Source organism: Urocitellus parryii, chromosome 10 (assembly GCF_045843805.1).
Source record: "Urocitellus parryii isolate mUroPar1 chromosome 10, mUroPar1.hap1, whole genome shotgun sequence".
NCBI classification, from domain to species: Eukaryota; Metazoa; Chordata; class Mammalia; order Rodentia; family Sciuridae; genus Urocitellus; species Urocitellus parryii.
In genome coordinates, this window is record NC_135540.1 from 141,900,491 (window position 1) to 141,915,498 (window position 15,008).

At 63.3% G+C, this 15,008-nt stretch overlaps 1 protein-coding gene across 1 annotated transcript in view; it reads right to left on the reverse strand.

Moving 5' to 3' along the window:
* The window catches only part of Ablim2 (actin binding LIM protein family member 2), a 108,823-nt gene that overhangs the window by 47,108 nt on the left and 46,707 nt on the right, over positions 1 to 15,008 (reverse strand). Inside the window, exons 7-11 of the mRNA XM_026395227.2 lie at positions 14,657 to 14,744; positions 12,282 to 12,340; positions 8,512 to 8,568; positions 7,099 to 7,176; positions 1,714 to 1,860 (exon numbers count right to left, since the gene is read on the reverse strand). Of these exons, the coding sequence (XP_026251012.2) occupies positions 1,714 to 1,860; positions 7,099 to 7,176; positions 8,512 to 8,568; positions 12,282 to 12,340; positions 14,657 to 14,744 (429 nt within the window). The remainder of the gene's footprint in view (positions 1 to 1,713; positions 1,861 to 7,098; positions 7,177 to 8,511; positions 8,569 to 12,281; positions 12,341 to 14,656; positions 14,745 to 15,008) is intronic.

Here is a 15,008-nt window from a genome sequence, read left to right on the forward strand (position 1 = left end):
CTTGGGCATGAAGTGAACCTGAACTAACCCAGGGAGCCATGACCCAGACCACAACCCGCTCAGGTGCTGCCGTGTCCAGGAGTCCATGAGGGCTGGGCTGGCAGGCACAGGAAAGCATGCAGACGAGGCGTGATTATAAAAATAACCAACACTGAGTCAGGTGCCCTAGCTCTGGGGGCTGAGGCCCAGGCTCTGCAGCCAGGAGCCCCGAGGCCCTCCCAGGGCGCCATGGCTGGTTATCTTTATAACAGATGGGCAGCAGCACCATAGCAAACAGGGCACAGGCAGGAGGGTGGTGGTTACCTCAGGCGGCGTTGGCGAGAGCAACTGAGGAGACTGTGGACACAACAGAGTGACCTGTCAGCACTGTGACACTAGGCACTACTTTGGGGGTGAAGGGGTGGTTTGGGGACCGGCAGGCAACACTGGGTCAAGGTGCACCTGGTGGACGGACGTGAGCCACCACACGGGAATGAACCCACCCCAGGAGACGCAGAACGGACTGCAGGACTCTTTTGGAGAAATGTGGTCCAGGGTACCCAGAGAAAGGGGCTCCCAGGCTTGGAGCCTGGCTTGGCCACTCGCCACGCCCCACCGCTCTCGAGACACACGTCTTCCCATCACGGAAGACCGCAGGCTCAGGACACCTGCCACGCTCTGTGTGCACATCACCAGGTTTTCTCTGGAAGGAGGGGAAGGGGGCCAGGGGAAAGAGGGTGACGGGAACCTAGGGCCGGGGCACGGGCAGGGGGTACAGGTTGGACCCCCCTGCCTCACCCTTCCTGGGGTCTCTCAGTAACAGTGAGGCTTGTCACCACACTCTCAGGCTCTCGTGGTCAGCAGGGGCACCTGCTATCCCTGAGTCATCTCTCTCCTGTTTGGCCCTCAAAGCCCCGCAGCTGTGCCCGGCAGCTGTGACCTGAGCAGGTGCCCGGTCACACCAGGCCCAGGTTGGACTTCCCTGCACCCACCTGCTGTGCACGGTGCCCTGGGGCTCAGCCCTCATTTTCCTCATTTTGAGAAGTCACAGAATGAGGAGGACCAAAGGAATCATGCTTGAAAGGACCTGGTGTCCCTGCCCTGTGAGCACCTGTGCCTGGCTACACTCGGGCTACACGCTCAGGCCCGCGGCCCAGCACCTCGGCCACAGGGACACGGAGATCTCAGAGCCACAGAAGGAGCAGCGAGAACCTCCAATGAGTCCAGGTCAGATGGAGAAGGGCGGCCTCATTTAGAAGTCACCAAGTAACAGAGGACGCTCCAGCAACACTGCGAAGTAATTCCTGGTCACCAGGGGGTGGAACTGGCTCGGGAGTCACCAAGAAGAGTGGGAGCTTGCTGGCTGGTGGGGCTGGGTGCGGCCGGGGAGTCCTGGCCAGGAACACTGCATTTCCTGCTTCATGACAATACTCCAGCACTCAGGAGGAGCCAGAGATTCTCACCCAGGTTCTATCCCTTCCCAACAGCAGCCTGTTCTGCTGCCTGCTGCCTGCTCCCGCTCCTGCTCCCACTCCCGCTCCTGCTCCTTTAATGAGGCTCTTGCAGGCCCTTCAGTGAGGGGTGCTTAGAGCCAGCGCGCTGGGCACTAGTGAGTGTGATGTGGCAGGTCACGCGAGGGCCTGGGGAGCCCGCAGAGCGGAGGACACTGGCTGGATCCCATCAGAATGCCCCTGTGAGGGAGGCTCCTGCCCACGGACCACGCGGAGGCCGTACCTCGCTGCAGCTCTGCCTGTCGCCCGCGCAGTGGCTGACGTAGGGCGAGTAGGAGATCATGTCTGGGCGGTCGATGTTGTAGATGGCCTTGCTTTTGGGAAGCGCGGCCAAGTCCCTGTAGTCAAGGATCTCGTCTCCAAGCTTCGCCTGAGGGAGAATAGAGCAGAGGCAGGAAGTGACCCGCGTCCCAGGTTCCAGGCGGCAGCCGCCCCAAGCCCAGAGCCAGAATACAGCCCAGGGGTAGGGGACTCAACTGGGACAGCCTGCCCCATGCCAGCCTCCAGAGGGCCCTGAGGTCCTGAGCACGCTCTCTCCAACTGCGTCAACAAAGGGGCTCCCAGGCGGAGAGGTTGAGACCCATGAGCCCGGCACAGGCCTGCCAGACGGTGAGATGCAGGATAGGCACACATGCATGTGCTCACACACACACACATGTGCTCACACTCATGGATGCACACAGGAGCCAGTGCACGTCTATGCTCACGGAGGACGCACCGTCTGACTGCAGAGGGACACGTCCCTACACGGCACCTCTCCCACATGGTAGTGCACATTCATGCACACCCACAATCAGGCACCTACAGGCCCACACACTCACTCCTGCACTCACAGCACATACCTGCATATTGGCACACGTACTTGCACACACGGACCCCCTAGAAACTTGCATGCACACACACGATCACCCCCACACCCACCTGTACCTGTCTGTACACAGACACACACACACACACACACACACACACACACACTGGTGCACGCACCTTGGCACGCGTGAGCCCGGGCATCTGATGGGTGGGCCCTGGCCCCCACGCACCTGCCCACAGAAGGTGCTCACCGGGGCTTGCCGACCCAGCCTGTGGTGCCGCAGGGCTGCTCTCAGGGTGCCCGCCTGGCCGCCTGCCACCTGGTCCACTCTGCCCACCTGCTCCCACTCTGCCCTGCTCTGGCACACTAGCTCCAATGCCCGCCTGCCCACTGCCTGGCCCTGGCCCTGGCCCTGGGTGGTCCTTGGGCTGCCCGGGGCACTTTCCAGCCACAGGTGCTCTGATCTGGACACTGCTGGCCCACAGCAGCCTGCTCAAGGCCTCTCCTGCAGGTTCTGCAAGAAGACACCCTCAGTAGTAGCAGCAGGTGACACACAGGCTGAACCTGAGACAACTGCCACCTTTTATTGTGAACTCACAAAATATTACAGCAGATCTGTGACAGTAACTCTCACAGTAACTCCTTATGGCAGATGAGGAGCCCAGAGAAGTTGGACAACTTGTTCAGAGTCACGCAGCAGGGGCAGCATGGTGCTGTCTGACCCCACAGTCTATGCTTTCTGCTGTTGTGCTCCCCTGTCCTGTCCTGCCGCAGGGGAGTCTCCCTAGCTCACCCCATACCCTGCAGCTCAAACCCAGGCAGCCCTTCCTCAGGGGACACTGTGAGTCCCACAGGAGACCCTGAACGAGGGCTTCCTGCCCCCAGCCTGCTTGCCCGCAGCCTCTCCCCACGCCCACGGTGTGCTGTGGCCAGACCTGCCCTGCGCCATCTCCAGAGCCAGCAGCACTGGCTGGCCTCCCGCAGCGAGCCCACCCTGACGACAGGCGGACCCAGGCTCTGCCAGGACTCCGGGCCTTCGGGCCGACCAGCTCTTTGCATGGCCCAGGGCGAGAAGGAAGCCTGATGTCTCGACTCTGGCTGCTCCTTCCGGAGCCCAGGACAGGGCGAGAGACCCCAGGTCCAACCCGAGCCGTCCACGGGCGGTCACGGTGGTCAGCCTGCCGGCATTTTCCAGGCGTTCCTCACCTTTGGGGGCAGTAGGGAGCCAGAGCCCAGGACTCGGGGTGTGGCCCTCCTGCCTGCTCAGCCTGGCCCCCTGCTCCCCGCTCACACCCGCCACCCTGACCCTGCAGTTCCCCATCACTAGTCCATTCCTCATTGGGGACTTGCTCTTGCCCACACCCCCCGCCTGGCCTCCCGCCTCTCAGGCTCCAGAGGGCCTCCTCGGGGTCCTTCCCATCCAGGAGCTGTTTTATTTTCTTCCTCTCGGGAAGGGACTGGTCTTTGTGACCCAGACAACACTAGAGGGTCCCTGGACCCCATTTATTCCCTCATTGAGCCCCTGCCCCTAACTCCAAGCTTGTCGTGGCCAAGTGCTCAGGGCACCCTGGACTTAAAGTCACTGCAGCGTTTGCCAAAGTCGGCAGAGCTCTGGGGTCTCGTCTCCTGTAGAGGGGACGCCCGCTGGGTTGGTGCCTCACTGGACCGCAGTGGGCCTCCGCGGTCACGGCTGATGCCTCAGCCTGAGTTTCTCAGGTCACTAAGAGGCCATGCCCCCCACATTCGCCTCCCTCAGTCACCTGTCCTCTGGGCCTCCCCTGAGTAGCCACAGGGCCTGGGTCTGGGAGGCACCTGGCCCCAGGCTAGTCCCCTCCGTCCTCAGGCCTCCTGTCCCTGGCAGAGGGCCCAGGGCTGGTGGGCTGCTGGATGTGGATGGCCCAAGGCCGCCCGTCCACACACACAGACAGCCATGGGGTGGCCCTGTAGCCCCACGGTCTCCTGTGCCCAGGCTCCCAGGCTTGCTCCTCCCTGGGAAGGCCACTGGGCAGGTGGACAGTGCTTTTCTCAGCTTTCTTCTCCCCTATACTCCATCTAGCCAAGAAGCCACGCTGTGACCCTGCGTGACCCCACCGTCACCACGAGCTCCTGCCACCGCAGCACAGGCCACTTGGTGCTGGAAGAGGGCACACACTGTTTGTGTGACTCCAGTGTTGACAAATCACACCAGAGAGAAGAGGCCCTCGGGGAGCTGTGCACAGCCTCGCCCTGCATTCCCGAGGGGTGGCCACGGCACGCACTCCCGCCTCGTGCTGACCCCAGACATGAGTGATGGGTGGATGTGCATTACTCGTGTAATAGAGGAGGCAGTGGACAGATCATCGTGAGAGTCCCCGTGCTGTACGCAGGTCTGGTCCCCCATGTGAAGGTAAATGAGGCCCCGCCTGCTGCCCCAAGTGCAGGTCTACAGGAGACGGCACAGCACCCCAGGAATTCTGCCACGTGGACGTGATGGGGGACCATCTCCGCCTGCCTGGGGCGATCAGAGGAGACAGCGTTTGATGACCAGCATCCTGGCTGGCAGGAGCTGGCACTGGTGTTCTGTGCTACAGCCTGAGTGGCCATGGAATGAGCTCACCCTCCTGGGGCCAGGCGTGTATCCTGCATCCAGCCAGGGCGGGCACCCCCAGCAGGGATGGAAAGACAAGCCAGGCCCCCCTCGGAGCCAAGAGGGCTTGTTCCAGCCGGCCATGTCCCAGGAAGGAGTTCAAGCACAGGGATGGCCCACTGCCTGATCTGGGAGACAAACTGGGGCGTTCTGGCCTGTGGGCCTCCTGGGCTCTGGGAGCTCCTGGGTAGTGGTGTCCTTGCTCAGATGCTGTGTGAGAGGCCAGGCACCTGTGAGTCTGCAGCTCTCTGAGCCACCCCCGGGTGCAGGCTAGGCGCCCACCTAGTCAGTGGGCTCTGAGGCTGAGAGAAGGCTGCGGGGCAGGGCGTCCTGGGGCCTGGCTGCCCACTGTTCACGGCCAGTGCTTGCTCATGGTGTCAACCTAAGAACCGGTAGTTTAGATCTGGGGTGCCGGATACCATCGCATCTTTCACTGAAGCAGGCGCAGGAGGCTCCGCCGAGTTCAGACACAGCGTGGACACTGGCCGGGGGAGTCCTCACCCACCAGAGTCCTGCACCTTTCCTTGGCCCCCATCCCACCTGAAGCCAAGTGCTCAGTGGACTGGAAGTCCCTGGAGGACATGGTCACAGCCTAGCCCCATCCCAGCCGGGTTCCCTGGGCCGGGGGGTCTTGGAGCTCGGCCGTGCTAGCGACTACCTGGGAGAGAAGAAAGGACCGCGATGGTGGTTTTAGCTCGGAGCAGCAGAGTCCCTGGAGACAGCCCAGACATCGGATCAGGGAGCCTGGGTCTGAAGCCCAGCCCTGTGTGGCCTGGAAAGCGGTGTTGGGGCATTGGAGGCTACTGTCACCACTCGCTGCCTGGTTATGTGGTCACTACATGATCTAAGCCCCTTGCCAGGGCCGTTATTCAAGCACACATTGAGGGAGCAGATGCTATGCGCCAGGCCCTTGGTGCCATCTGGGGGGCACCTTCCACGTGCCAGGCCCTGCCAGGCACTTTGCAAACATCGTCCAATGGACATCCTCAGTCCTGACGAGTAGCATTACTCAAGACAATGACGGTGGCACGGAGGGCTGAATCCCTGTGGTGCAGTCCCAGCTCGCAGGACTCTGAAAGCCACTGTTTGGGGACAGGACCTTACAGCGGTACTCAAGGTGGATGAGGTCTGCACGGTGGCCTGATCCAGTATGCCTGGTGTCCTTGTTAGCAGAGGCCATCGGGACACAGACAGGCACAGGGGTGACCCCGTGGGGGGGAGAAGGCACTGTCCACCAGCCCAGGAAAAGGGCCTCAGGAGGAACGAGGCCTGCCCGCACTTTGGGCTCCAGCCTCCAGAGCTGTGAGATATTCCGCCTCCTCGTCCAAACACTCGGTCCCAGTTCCTTGTCACGGCAGTGGAGCAAGCTGGCGGAGACTCCTAACAACGCCGGCAGTGAGCAGTCCCTACGTCCTCCTTCTGGGCCAGGATCTACCTCAGTGAGCCCTGGACAGTGGGGGCAGAGTCTCCTCATCCTACAGATGACCGCCAGAGGCTCAGAGAGGAGATTGTTTCACCTAAGGTCACACAGCAGGTTTGATGACCTCACACTCTCAGAGGAGATGTCCCCAAAGGACCATGGTGTCATCACCCTTCAGGCCAGTGACAGGCCATAGTTACCCAAGGAAAAGAGTGTTCATTATTATCACCCTTAAGAATTACAGCAGGAGAAAAATCTGTGTCCCACCACTGCCGAGAGGAAGGGTGGGGAGAAGGCAGAGAAGAGCAAACCGGACCCTCCACGCTGCAGGGACCGAGGTCCTGGCCTGGCCGGCAGGGACACTGCAGAAGTGACTGGTCCCATGTCACCTGCCATTCTGGGTAAGGGCAGCACAGGGGCTGGACTCCTTCCCCTGATAAGCCATCCCCCGTGTGGCACCTTGGGGCTCTCCCAGGGACAAGTTTTGCTGCGTGACAAGTGGTGTCAACCTCTCGCTCACAGGTTTCACTTTTGCCCCTCCCCACGTGCCACCTGGCACACCCTGATGCCATCCATGGGGCTGGTTTACACCACTGTAGGTGACATCCCTCTGCCTTCTGGTCACCAGAGAGCTGGGGTCTGATCCGGGGGACTCGACCCCAGGAGATCTGCATGAGTGAGTGCCCAGGAGAGGAGCCAGAACACGGGCCTCCCTGCCACCCCGGGGCGACCGCACCCAGGCCCCACTTACGTAGATGACGCGGCTGGGAGACCCTGAGGTGCTGGAGGCGGGCACGGAGACGATGCTCTCCGAGGAAGTCCTGGTGTCCTGGGGAGAGAGCGGTGGAGGCTGAGCAGGGTCCCAGCTGGACTTGGGCGGCCACCACTCTGCAGCAGCGCCACCCACCAGGCTTCTAGTTTCTGCCTCCCCTGGCCCGAGGGTCCTCACCAACACACAGGCTTGGACGAGCGACGGGAGGGCCACGGCCAGACAACACGGCAGGCCACACGGGGACAGGCAAAGCGGCCCACGGCCTGGTGGCTGGCAGCGCTCGGGGGCTGCCCTGCACAGAGCCTCCCCGGGGAGAGGGCGAGCTGTGTCCTACCCTCTGCCCATGCCAGGGCGTCCTCTTTCACCACTGTCCACTGTGTAGAGAGGTCGTCCCTCTTGGGCAGGGTCGGCGTGTGGCCTCTCAAGACGCCTCCTGATGTATTGGCAGCCTCTATCATTGGCAGTGCTCTCTAGCTGACCCTGTACCCCTGGCCACCACCAAGGACAGCTGCTCCTAACCCTCAGTGTTAAGCACCTTGCCACCAAGCCCTCGGTGCCTGGGCTCCAACTGCTGGGTGCCCGAGACCTGCGCCACCTCCCCTGGTGGCACTGGGCCCCTCCTCCCACCCGCTGCTGCCCGGGGCTGAAGGGCTTCCTGCTGTCCACTTCCTCCTGTGCCCCTCTGGCTGTAGCGGGCATCTGTCCCACCCCCGGGGCCACCTCCCGCCTGGCTTTCCCTGCCTTCTCCTCACCCCACCTGGTAGGAACTCATCTCCCTCCAGGGCCTCCCCCTCGGAGCCAGGAGCCTGGGCACCCCCTCCCTGCAGCTGGGTCCTGCGCTGAGGCTCCCAGGGGCCTGCTGCTCTTCCTGCCTCCTGGTACTAACGGGTCTGTTCCTGACCCTCCCTGATGGTCTGTCCAGTCCTGTGCCCATCTGCCCTCAGTGCCCTGTGTTAGGGACTGAATTGGGTCCCCCAAGGCTCCATGTCCGAAGGCCTCTGAGGGTGGCTATGTGGAGACACGGTCTCTCAGAGGGACTTCAGGTGAGGGTCACAGGGTGGCCCTGATCCAGTCTGCCTGGCGTCCTCAGGAGAAGAGGAGATCACGACACAGATGCACACAGAGGAAGACATGTGAGGACACGGGGGTGCTGACCACTGCCCAGGAGAGAGGAGCCCGCCCCGCCCGGCCCTGACCTCGGACGCAGCCTCAGAGCTGCAGGATGGGGCTCCCTGTGGTCCAGTACCCAGCATAGGGCCCTAAAAGGGAGCCCTGGGAGTGCGCAGGGCGAGCCCCAGACCCCGGCACAGCTCCTGCACTCAGCACGACACCAGCAAGGACAGGTGGACACCAGGACCGGGCACAGCCACACACGGCAGCGCAGGCACAAACCTGCAGGGCACGAGGCGCGGTGCCCGGGCGGGCCTGGCTGCAGATAGGGCTCTGCATCTAGAGGGAGAGAGGAGGGCAGGCATGAGGCTCAGGCGCAGCGCCCACCGCGTCCCCTCGGCGTGCTCCTCAGCCACCTGTGAGGACCATGCTGGGCCCTCCTGGAGCCCTGCCCTCTACTGCTGCACACCAGGGACTCGGGGCCTGCCTGATCCTCAGACCACAGGCTTCAGAGCTCAGGTGGCCCAAGCCCTTGGCCACTCCAGCACCTCCAAAGACCCCTCTGCTGCTCGCAGGGCAGACGGCCCCATTTCCAGACCATAACTCAGGCTGCTCTTCCCGCGGCCCCTGTGGTGGGGCTGCGTCCTGTACTGGCCCCAAATGTCTGCACCAATTTCCTGCTTGGGCAACACCTTCGAGTCAGCTTCTCTACAGAACGGAGACCCCCAGCAGGGGCTTCCCACCTCTGAGGCTTAGCTCCTGTGAGTCCTGAGTTGAGGTGCAGCTGGACCTCACTGCTCCCTGCAGGCTGGGCTCAAGAGGAGGCCCCAACAGGAGCTCTTCCTTGACCACAGACTGGCACAAGGTAGGACATCCCTGCCCCGCTCAGCAAGCCCTGCAGGACCAGGTGCAGACGTCACTCCCGCCTGAGCATGGGTCGCGGCATGTGACCTCTCTCTGCACCCAGCTCCCTACTCTGCACAGTGGGCAGAGGGCAGCGGGCAGGTCCTGCTTCACGGTCAGCCAGGGCACTTAGGTGTGGAGTGAGGCTACTGTCCCCAGAGTGAGAAGGCAGAGCCATTCTGATTTCCCCTCCCCACTCCCATCTGCAGCGTGGAACTTCACAGTGAGATTCAGCATCGTGCCTTCTCCAGGGCCAAGTGACAGCGCCTCGTTCAGACCCAGAGAGGTGGACAGGCTGGAGCTCACCAGCTCCAAGACCTGGGAGTGCAGCCGTCCCACGGCTGTGCTGGAGAGTCTCCATAAGGACACGCAGGAGTCTCACTGACTCTGACCCCACGACCAGGCGGGGCTGAGGCGCAGGGCGAGCTCACTGTGGAAGAGGCTGCGTCTCGGCACCCGGGCTTCCTCCGCGGCTCTTGCTGACCTGCTTTCTGGGGGACCTTCTTGCTCAAGCCAGTCTGCCTTGCTCAGTGGCCCCCAGTCTCTGACCACCTCCCAGGCTTCCACTCACAGTCAGCAACTCAGAGCCCACACCAGGGACACTGCTTGGATTTCAGAGGAGAAGAAGAGGTGCCACAGTGCAGTGCGGCCAGCCTGGCTGGCCAGGTCCTCCTCTGAAGTCACCAGCCCTGACCAGAGCTGGAGCTGTCTAGGCAGAGCATCCCTGTGGCTCACTCTGACGGGCCACTCAGCTCCAGCTTCTCCGTGAGCTCAGAGGCCTGGCCCTGCCATGGCCCCTCGCCTTCCTCGGTCCCTGCATGGCACCTGCTGCTCTGACTCAGGACCCAGAGCCCAGGACTGGCTGAGCATGGAGGCTCAGCCCCAGGAGGCCAGCTCTGTCTCCTGCCCAGCTGGGTTGGGCTCTTCTTTACTGCAGAGCAGCCGGTCTCACGTGGTCCCCTCACTGGACATGGGGCCCCCAAAGACAGGGAGCCCATGCGTCTTAGCATTCCTGGGCTCCAGGCAACCAATTCCAAAACCCACGCAGAGGATACTCAGGGCTAGGTGTTGATGATCACATGACCAAAGGCCCAGGGAGACCCCGGGACAGGGTCACAGGACCAGCCCACACACAGCTCCCCTCTTCTCGGGGCCCCAGCCTCATGGTGGTGAGGGGCAGCCAGGCAGTCGGGTCCTTGAAAGGCCCAGGCTCAGGCCTATTTCCTGGACAGGGTGGAGCCAGCGCCTCTGGGGGTCCTGGGGCCATATAGACTGGTGGCAGGGGCACTGTTACAGAGACAGCTAAGTCACTCATCCCCCGACAGGCGGGTACTCCTCATCCGGCCTCCTGGTAACACGGGAGCCACTCCACCTCAGTGGCTCGTGATGCAGATGCCCTCCTCGGGCTGTGCCCCAGCCACCAGGGGAGGTGAGCGGCAGAGGACGGCTCTCCTGCCCTAGGCCACTCCCATCAGGAGTGATGGGTGGTGGACTGTCGAGGCCTCGAGACAGCCCTGACGGGCAGAAGCGGGGACCCAGGGAGGCTGTGCTCCTGAGGCTGCACCAACATGTGGCCCGAGCTGTGGGCCACACGCCCCTGGCCAGACAGGCTGGGCCCTTGGGGCACCTGGCTGGCCCTCCTCCCTGCCTCCGGGGGCCTTTGCCCACTCTCTGGTTCCGTGCTTAGTCAGCAGGTCCTCATTGGGGCTTGGCCACATCCAGGACAGGGAAAGGGCCTACTCTGGGCCCAGGGGAATGGGGCGGGCAGAGCCCACGTGTGTGTAGAGTGGGGGCTGGTGACGAGAACGTGGGGTCAGCAGAGTCTTTGGTGAGTGACTCCCAAGGTGGCCTTTCAAGCCCAAAGTAGGAGTTGGCTGAGCTGCAAGGGGCGGGGAGGACCCTCCGTCAGGGGAAAGCACCTGCAAAGGTGCAGAGGCAGAAAGGGCAGGGTGCAGGAAGGGCCGGGCGTAGCAGCCTGGTTGGGGCGTGCAGAGCTCCTCCTCCTCGAGGCACCACCAGCCTCTGGGCAGTGCCTTGGACTGCCTGACCCAGGCCTGCCTCGGTCTTCATTGCTGGCCCCACCCGCCCTCCTCTGGCCCAGGGGCTCCTGTTCCAGTGCTCAGCCTGAGCCGTTTGGTCTGGAGGCCTCCCGGGCAGCTGTCTAGCAGGCTCCCCTGTGGTCCTTGCTCGTGACCTCCGTGGTTCCCCCAGTGCTGGGCCACACCAGCCCTTGTCTGCCCTCTGCAGGGTGCCCATCCTGCCCTCCCAGCTACCTCAGCTCCAGCAGGGCAAGGTCCCACCCGCTCCAAGCTGCACCCCGTGCCTAGCGCACAGTAGGCACTGTACAGGTAAGAATCTGGCCCTGCCCAGAGAGACCCTTAGCCTGTGCCCTTGGTTTCTGAAGGTCATCTTTGCCCTCCCTGATAGGAGCACCTCTGTTCATGGAGAGACTGACGGTGCCTGACGGTGGCTTAGGGTGGGGGGTGGCCACGTCAGAAAGACCAGCCACGTGACTGGGGTGTGGTGGGAGCCAGGGTCCCGTGACATCAGCTGACCTGGCACATGGGCCATGAATCAACCCATCACACCTGTGTCACAGCCCCAGGAAAGTCTTGGGGGTCCAGCATGGTGCGGGGGGGGGGCGTCCTGACTTGGTGGGGAGAGGGCCAGTGGGGGCTCTGTGCCAGGAGCCCCCTGGACTCTGCTGGTGCGTCTCCCTCTTTGGCTGGTTTCACTCCTGTCCTTCCCTGTGCTGGGTGGTGGCCAGGAGCAGCCCAGCTCTTGGTGAGGGCTGGGAGCCCTTCCACTAAACCATCAGACTTGGGGGCAGCCCTACATTTGCAGTTGGTGTCAGGGTCCAGGGTGACCTTGGGGACCCCCACTGTGCAGCCATCCCCCGACTTTCATGGATGAGTGAGGAGGTCCGCAGGGCCAGGACAAAGCCCCCTCGAGGCCCTTGCCGGACCTGCATGAAGGCTCTCCCGGGACACCTGCTCATCCCTCCCGCCCTTGGCCCCTTTTAGGCCTGGCTGCCCACCCTGAAGCCTGGGGCACTGGCCAATGAGTCGGCAAGAACTGGCCAGCGCCCTCCCGACTGCATGGAGACCGTGCCCTGATGGTGGTGGCATCAGAGACGGGGACCCACCAACCTTGCTCTTGTCTTCAGTTCTGGCTGCCTGCCGACACGCCGGGTGCCAGATGGAGGAACCTGCCGGCAAATTCCCAGGAGCAAGCGGTTAGAGGGGGGCCGCCTCCCGCGGGGACGTCTGCTCGCCACCCCCAAGTGGCCACCCTCTGCCCTGGTTGGTGCCGGGCCTCTGCCCCTGGAGGCTCAGAGCCCAGTTTGGGTGGAGGCAGAAGCAAAGAGCAGAGGTGCCATTGTGTACTGAGCGCCCCCATGGGAGGCCCCAGTGGACATGGGCCTTTGGCATGGTCTTGTGCTCAGAAGCAGGACCCAAGAAGGGCACGCAGGCACTCCTCAGCTGACCCAGTGGGCAGACCCTCAGGGGCACCAGGTCTGCTCCGCAGACTCCAGCCCCGCCCTCTCCCATTCAGGCTTTGGGGCTCGCTGTGCCCTGGGTTCCTCACGGTGGCTCTGCCGGCACCACACCAGCTGCCACGCCATCCCCACAACAGGGTGGCCCAGCGCCCCACGTCCTGACCCTCTGCTCTTGTCCAGGGCAACCCGACCTCCCCAAAACCCAGGCTGCGAGGATGTGCTGCTGCCACCCAGCAGCTCTCTGGGTGGACTCAGTACTGGGCAGAGGTGACAGTGAGCAGGGCCTAGAGGACTACATACGCGAGGTCATCCAGGCCCACAGGGTGGGACGTAGGGGGCCCTCCTTCTAGAGCTGGACACTGGGTTCTCCTCTGGGCTCCTGGAGCCTCAGCCCAATCCATGCTCCCCCGCCCCTCCCAAGTGCCCTCTGCTGGCTGCTGTGGTCCCGCCTCTCACCCACTGTCCCTGCAGCAGTGGCCATGTGCAGGCCACCAGGGCCTGGCCCAAAGGAGGGGCTTACATAGCAGTGTGGGATGAGGGGACTCCATCCACCTCCTGCTACAGAGCTCCCCAGGGTGCGTGGAGTAGCCCAGGGAGTGGGTGTGCCTCCTGGGCACCCTCAGCCTCCCTGGGGAGCTCTAAAGGGAGGTGGGTCGCGGGCACACGGTGCGCCTGTCTCTGACTGTTTTTACACTTACAGAAGTACTCGATGCTCCTTACCAAAATTATTAGAAACTGAAAATGTCTAATTGCTGGCCAGCTTCCAGGACACGGGCCTGCGGCAGCCCAGGGCTCAGAGCACGTGCAGTCTCCCAGGGATGGACCCAGGGCCTGTGCGTGCAGGCAAGCTCTGACCCACGCTGTACCCAGCCCGTCCCGCGGCTCCCGCCTGACCGTGGCCTGAACATGCCCCCGTGAGGAAACGTCACCAGAGGTGCCATGGAGGCCGGTGACAGTCTGCAGTAAGGGCAGGTGGCCTTCTTCACACATTCTCCCCGGGGCTGCCTGGCTCGACCATGGTGTGGGGCTTGGGGCCCTGCTCCCGAGTCAGCGTGCGGAGCCCTGGACCCAGGTGAGGACACACTGGGGGCTCGTGAGATCTGGGGGCAACTTTCCACTCCCCACCCCACAGGGGATGAAGGGGTGGCCACCCTGGGGTCTCGTCAACATGGTGGGAGAGGTGGTGTCTAGGTCAGGTTTCAGCACAGGCTCCTGGGTCACCAGCGAGTGCCAACCCCCTGACCCCCTGTTTACTGGGAGAGAGCTATTGAGGTGGCCTGGAGACCCTGGGGACAGCAGACCCACACGCCAGGGCTCCGATGACAGCATAATTCTCTGTCAAACTGAACCTTGATCTGACATGCAGGACCACCAGGCACAGGGCCACCGGGCTTCTGCTGCAGGGTCCCATGGTCAGAGAGCAGAGCTCCAAAGCCACCAACCGGATGATCCAGTCTCCACTGTGCAGTGTGGGAGGCCCAGGGTGCCAGAGAGCCGACAGGCTCAGCCTCCCTGCAGGTCCCTCTGTGGAGGTCCCGTGCCAGCCAAGACCAGAGTGATGACAGCGTCCTTGTTCCCCAGAACTGGGTGGCTCTTGATGCAAGCTCGTGCCCCTGGGCCGCTCCCAGCACCGCGGTGTTGGCACCAGTCCAGCCCCGTTGTCTGGGAGCAGCACTGACTGTGGGGGCCTCCTGCAGAGGAGCCCGGGCTCTCCGGGGGAGCACAGGACCCCTTTCAGGGCCCTGGGGCACAGACACAGGGAACAATAGGCAGTGCCGGGGACGAGGCTGTCCTGTGTGACATCACTCCATGGTCGCCTCAGAAAGGGAGGTCTGTCTGACACACAGCCTCCACGGGCACGCTTCGGTGGCCGAACGCTGGAGAGCAGCTACTGCCAGCTCCGCCTCCAGCCCTCGCCTGGGCCCTCCACCCACAGCCAGCCCAGCTGGCACCCAGCCCGTGGCATGGACCCCACCAAGGGTAGCCTCTGACCTTGGGGCCCGAACTGCATGTCTGAGTCATTACCTTGAAGATACATCTCCTCGCCTTCCGCAAACATCTGGCCGCACCTGACACAGAGCGCGCACGAGGGGTGGTAGTGCTTCTGCCCGGCCTGCAGGAGAGCACACACAGGTTTCTGCTGCAGGACCCCTGCTGGGCCACGGCACTGGGTGGAGGAACTGCCCGCCCTGCACTGAGGTCCTCAGGGATCCTGGACAAGCACCGTGACCAGAGCCCCGCACGGCCTCATCCAGCAGCTCCCCAGGCCACCGGGTCCTGCATGGAGGCAGGGCACCCCTGGGCTGGGCTGTGGAGGGGTCGGGCTCAAGGGAGGCTGGGCCACTGATCCTCTGTCTCTCAGGACATGGAGGGGCAC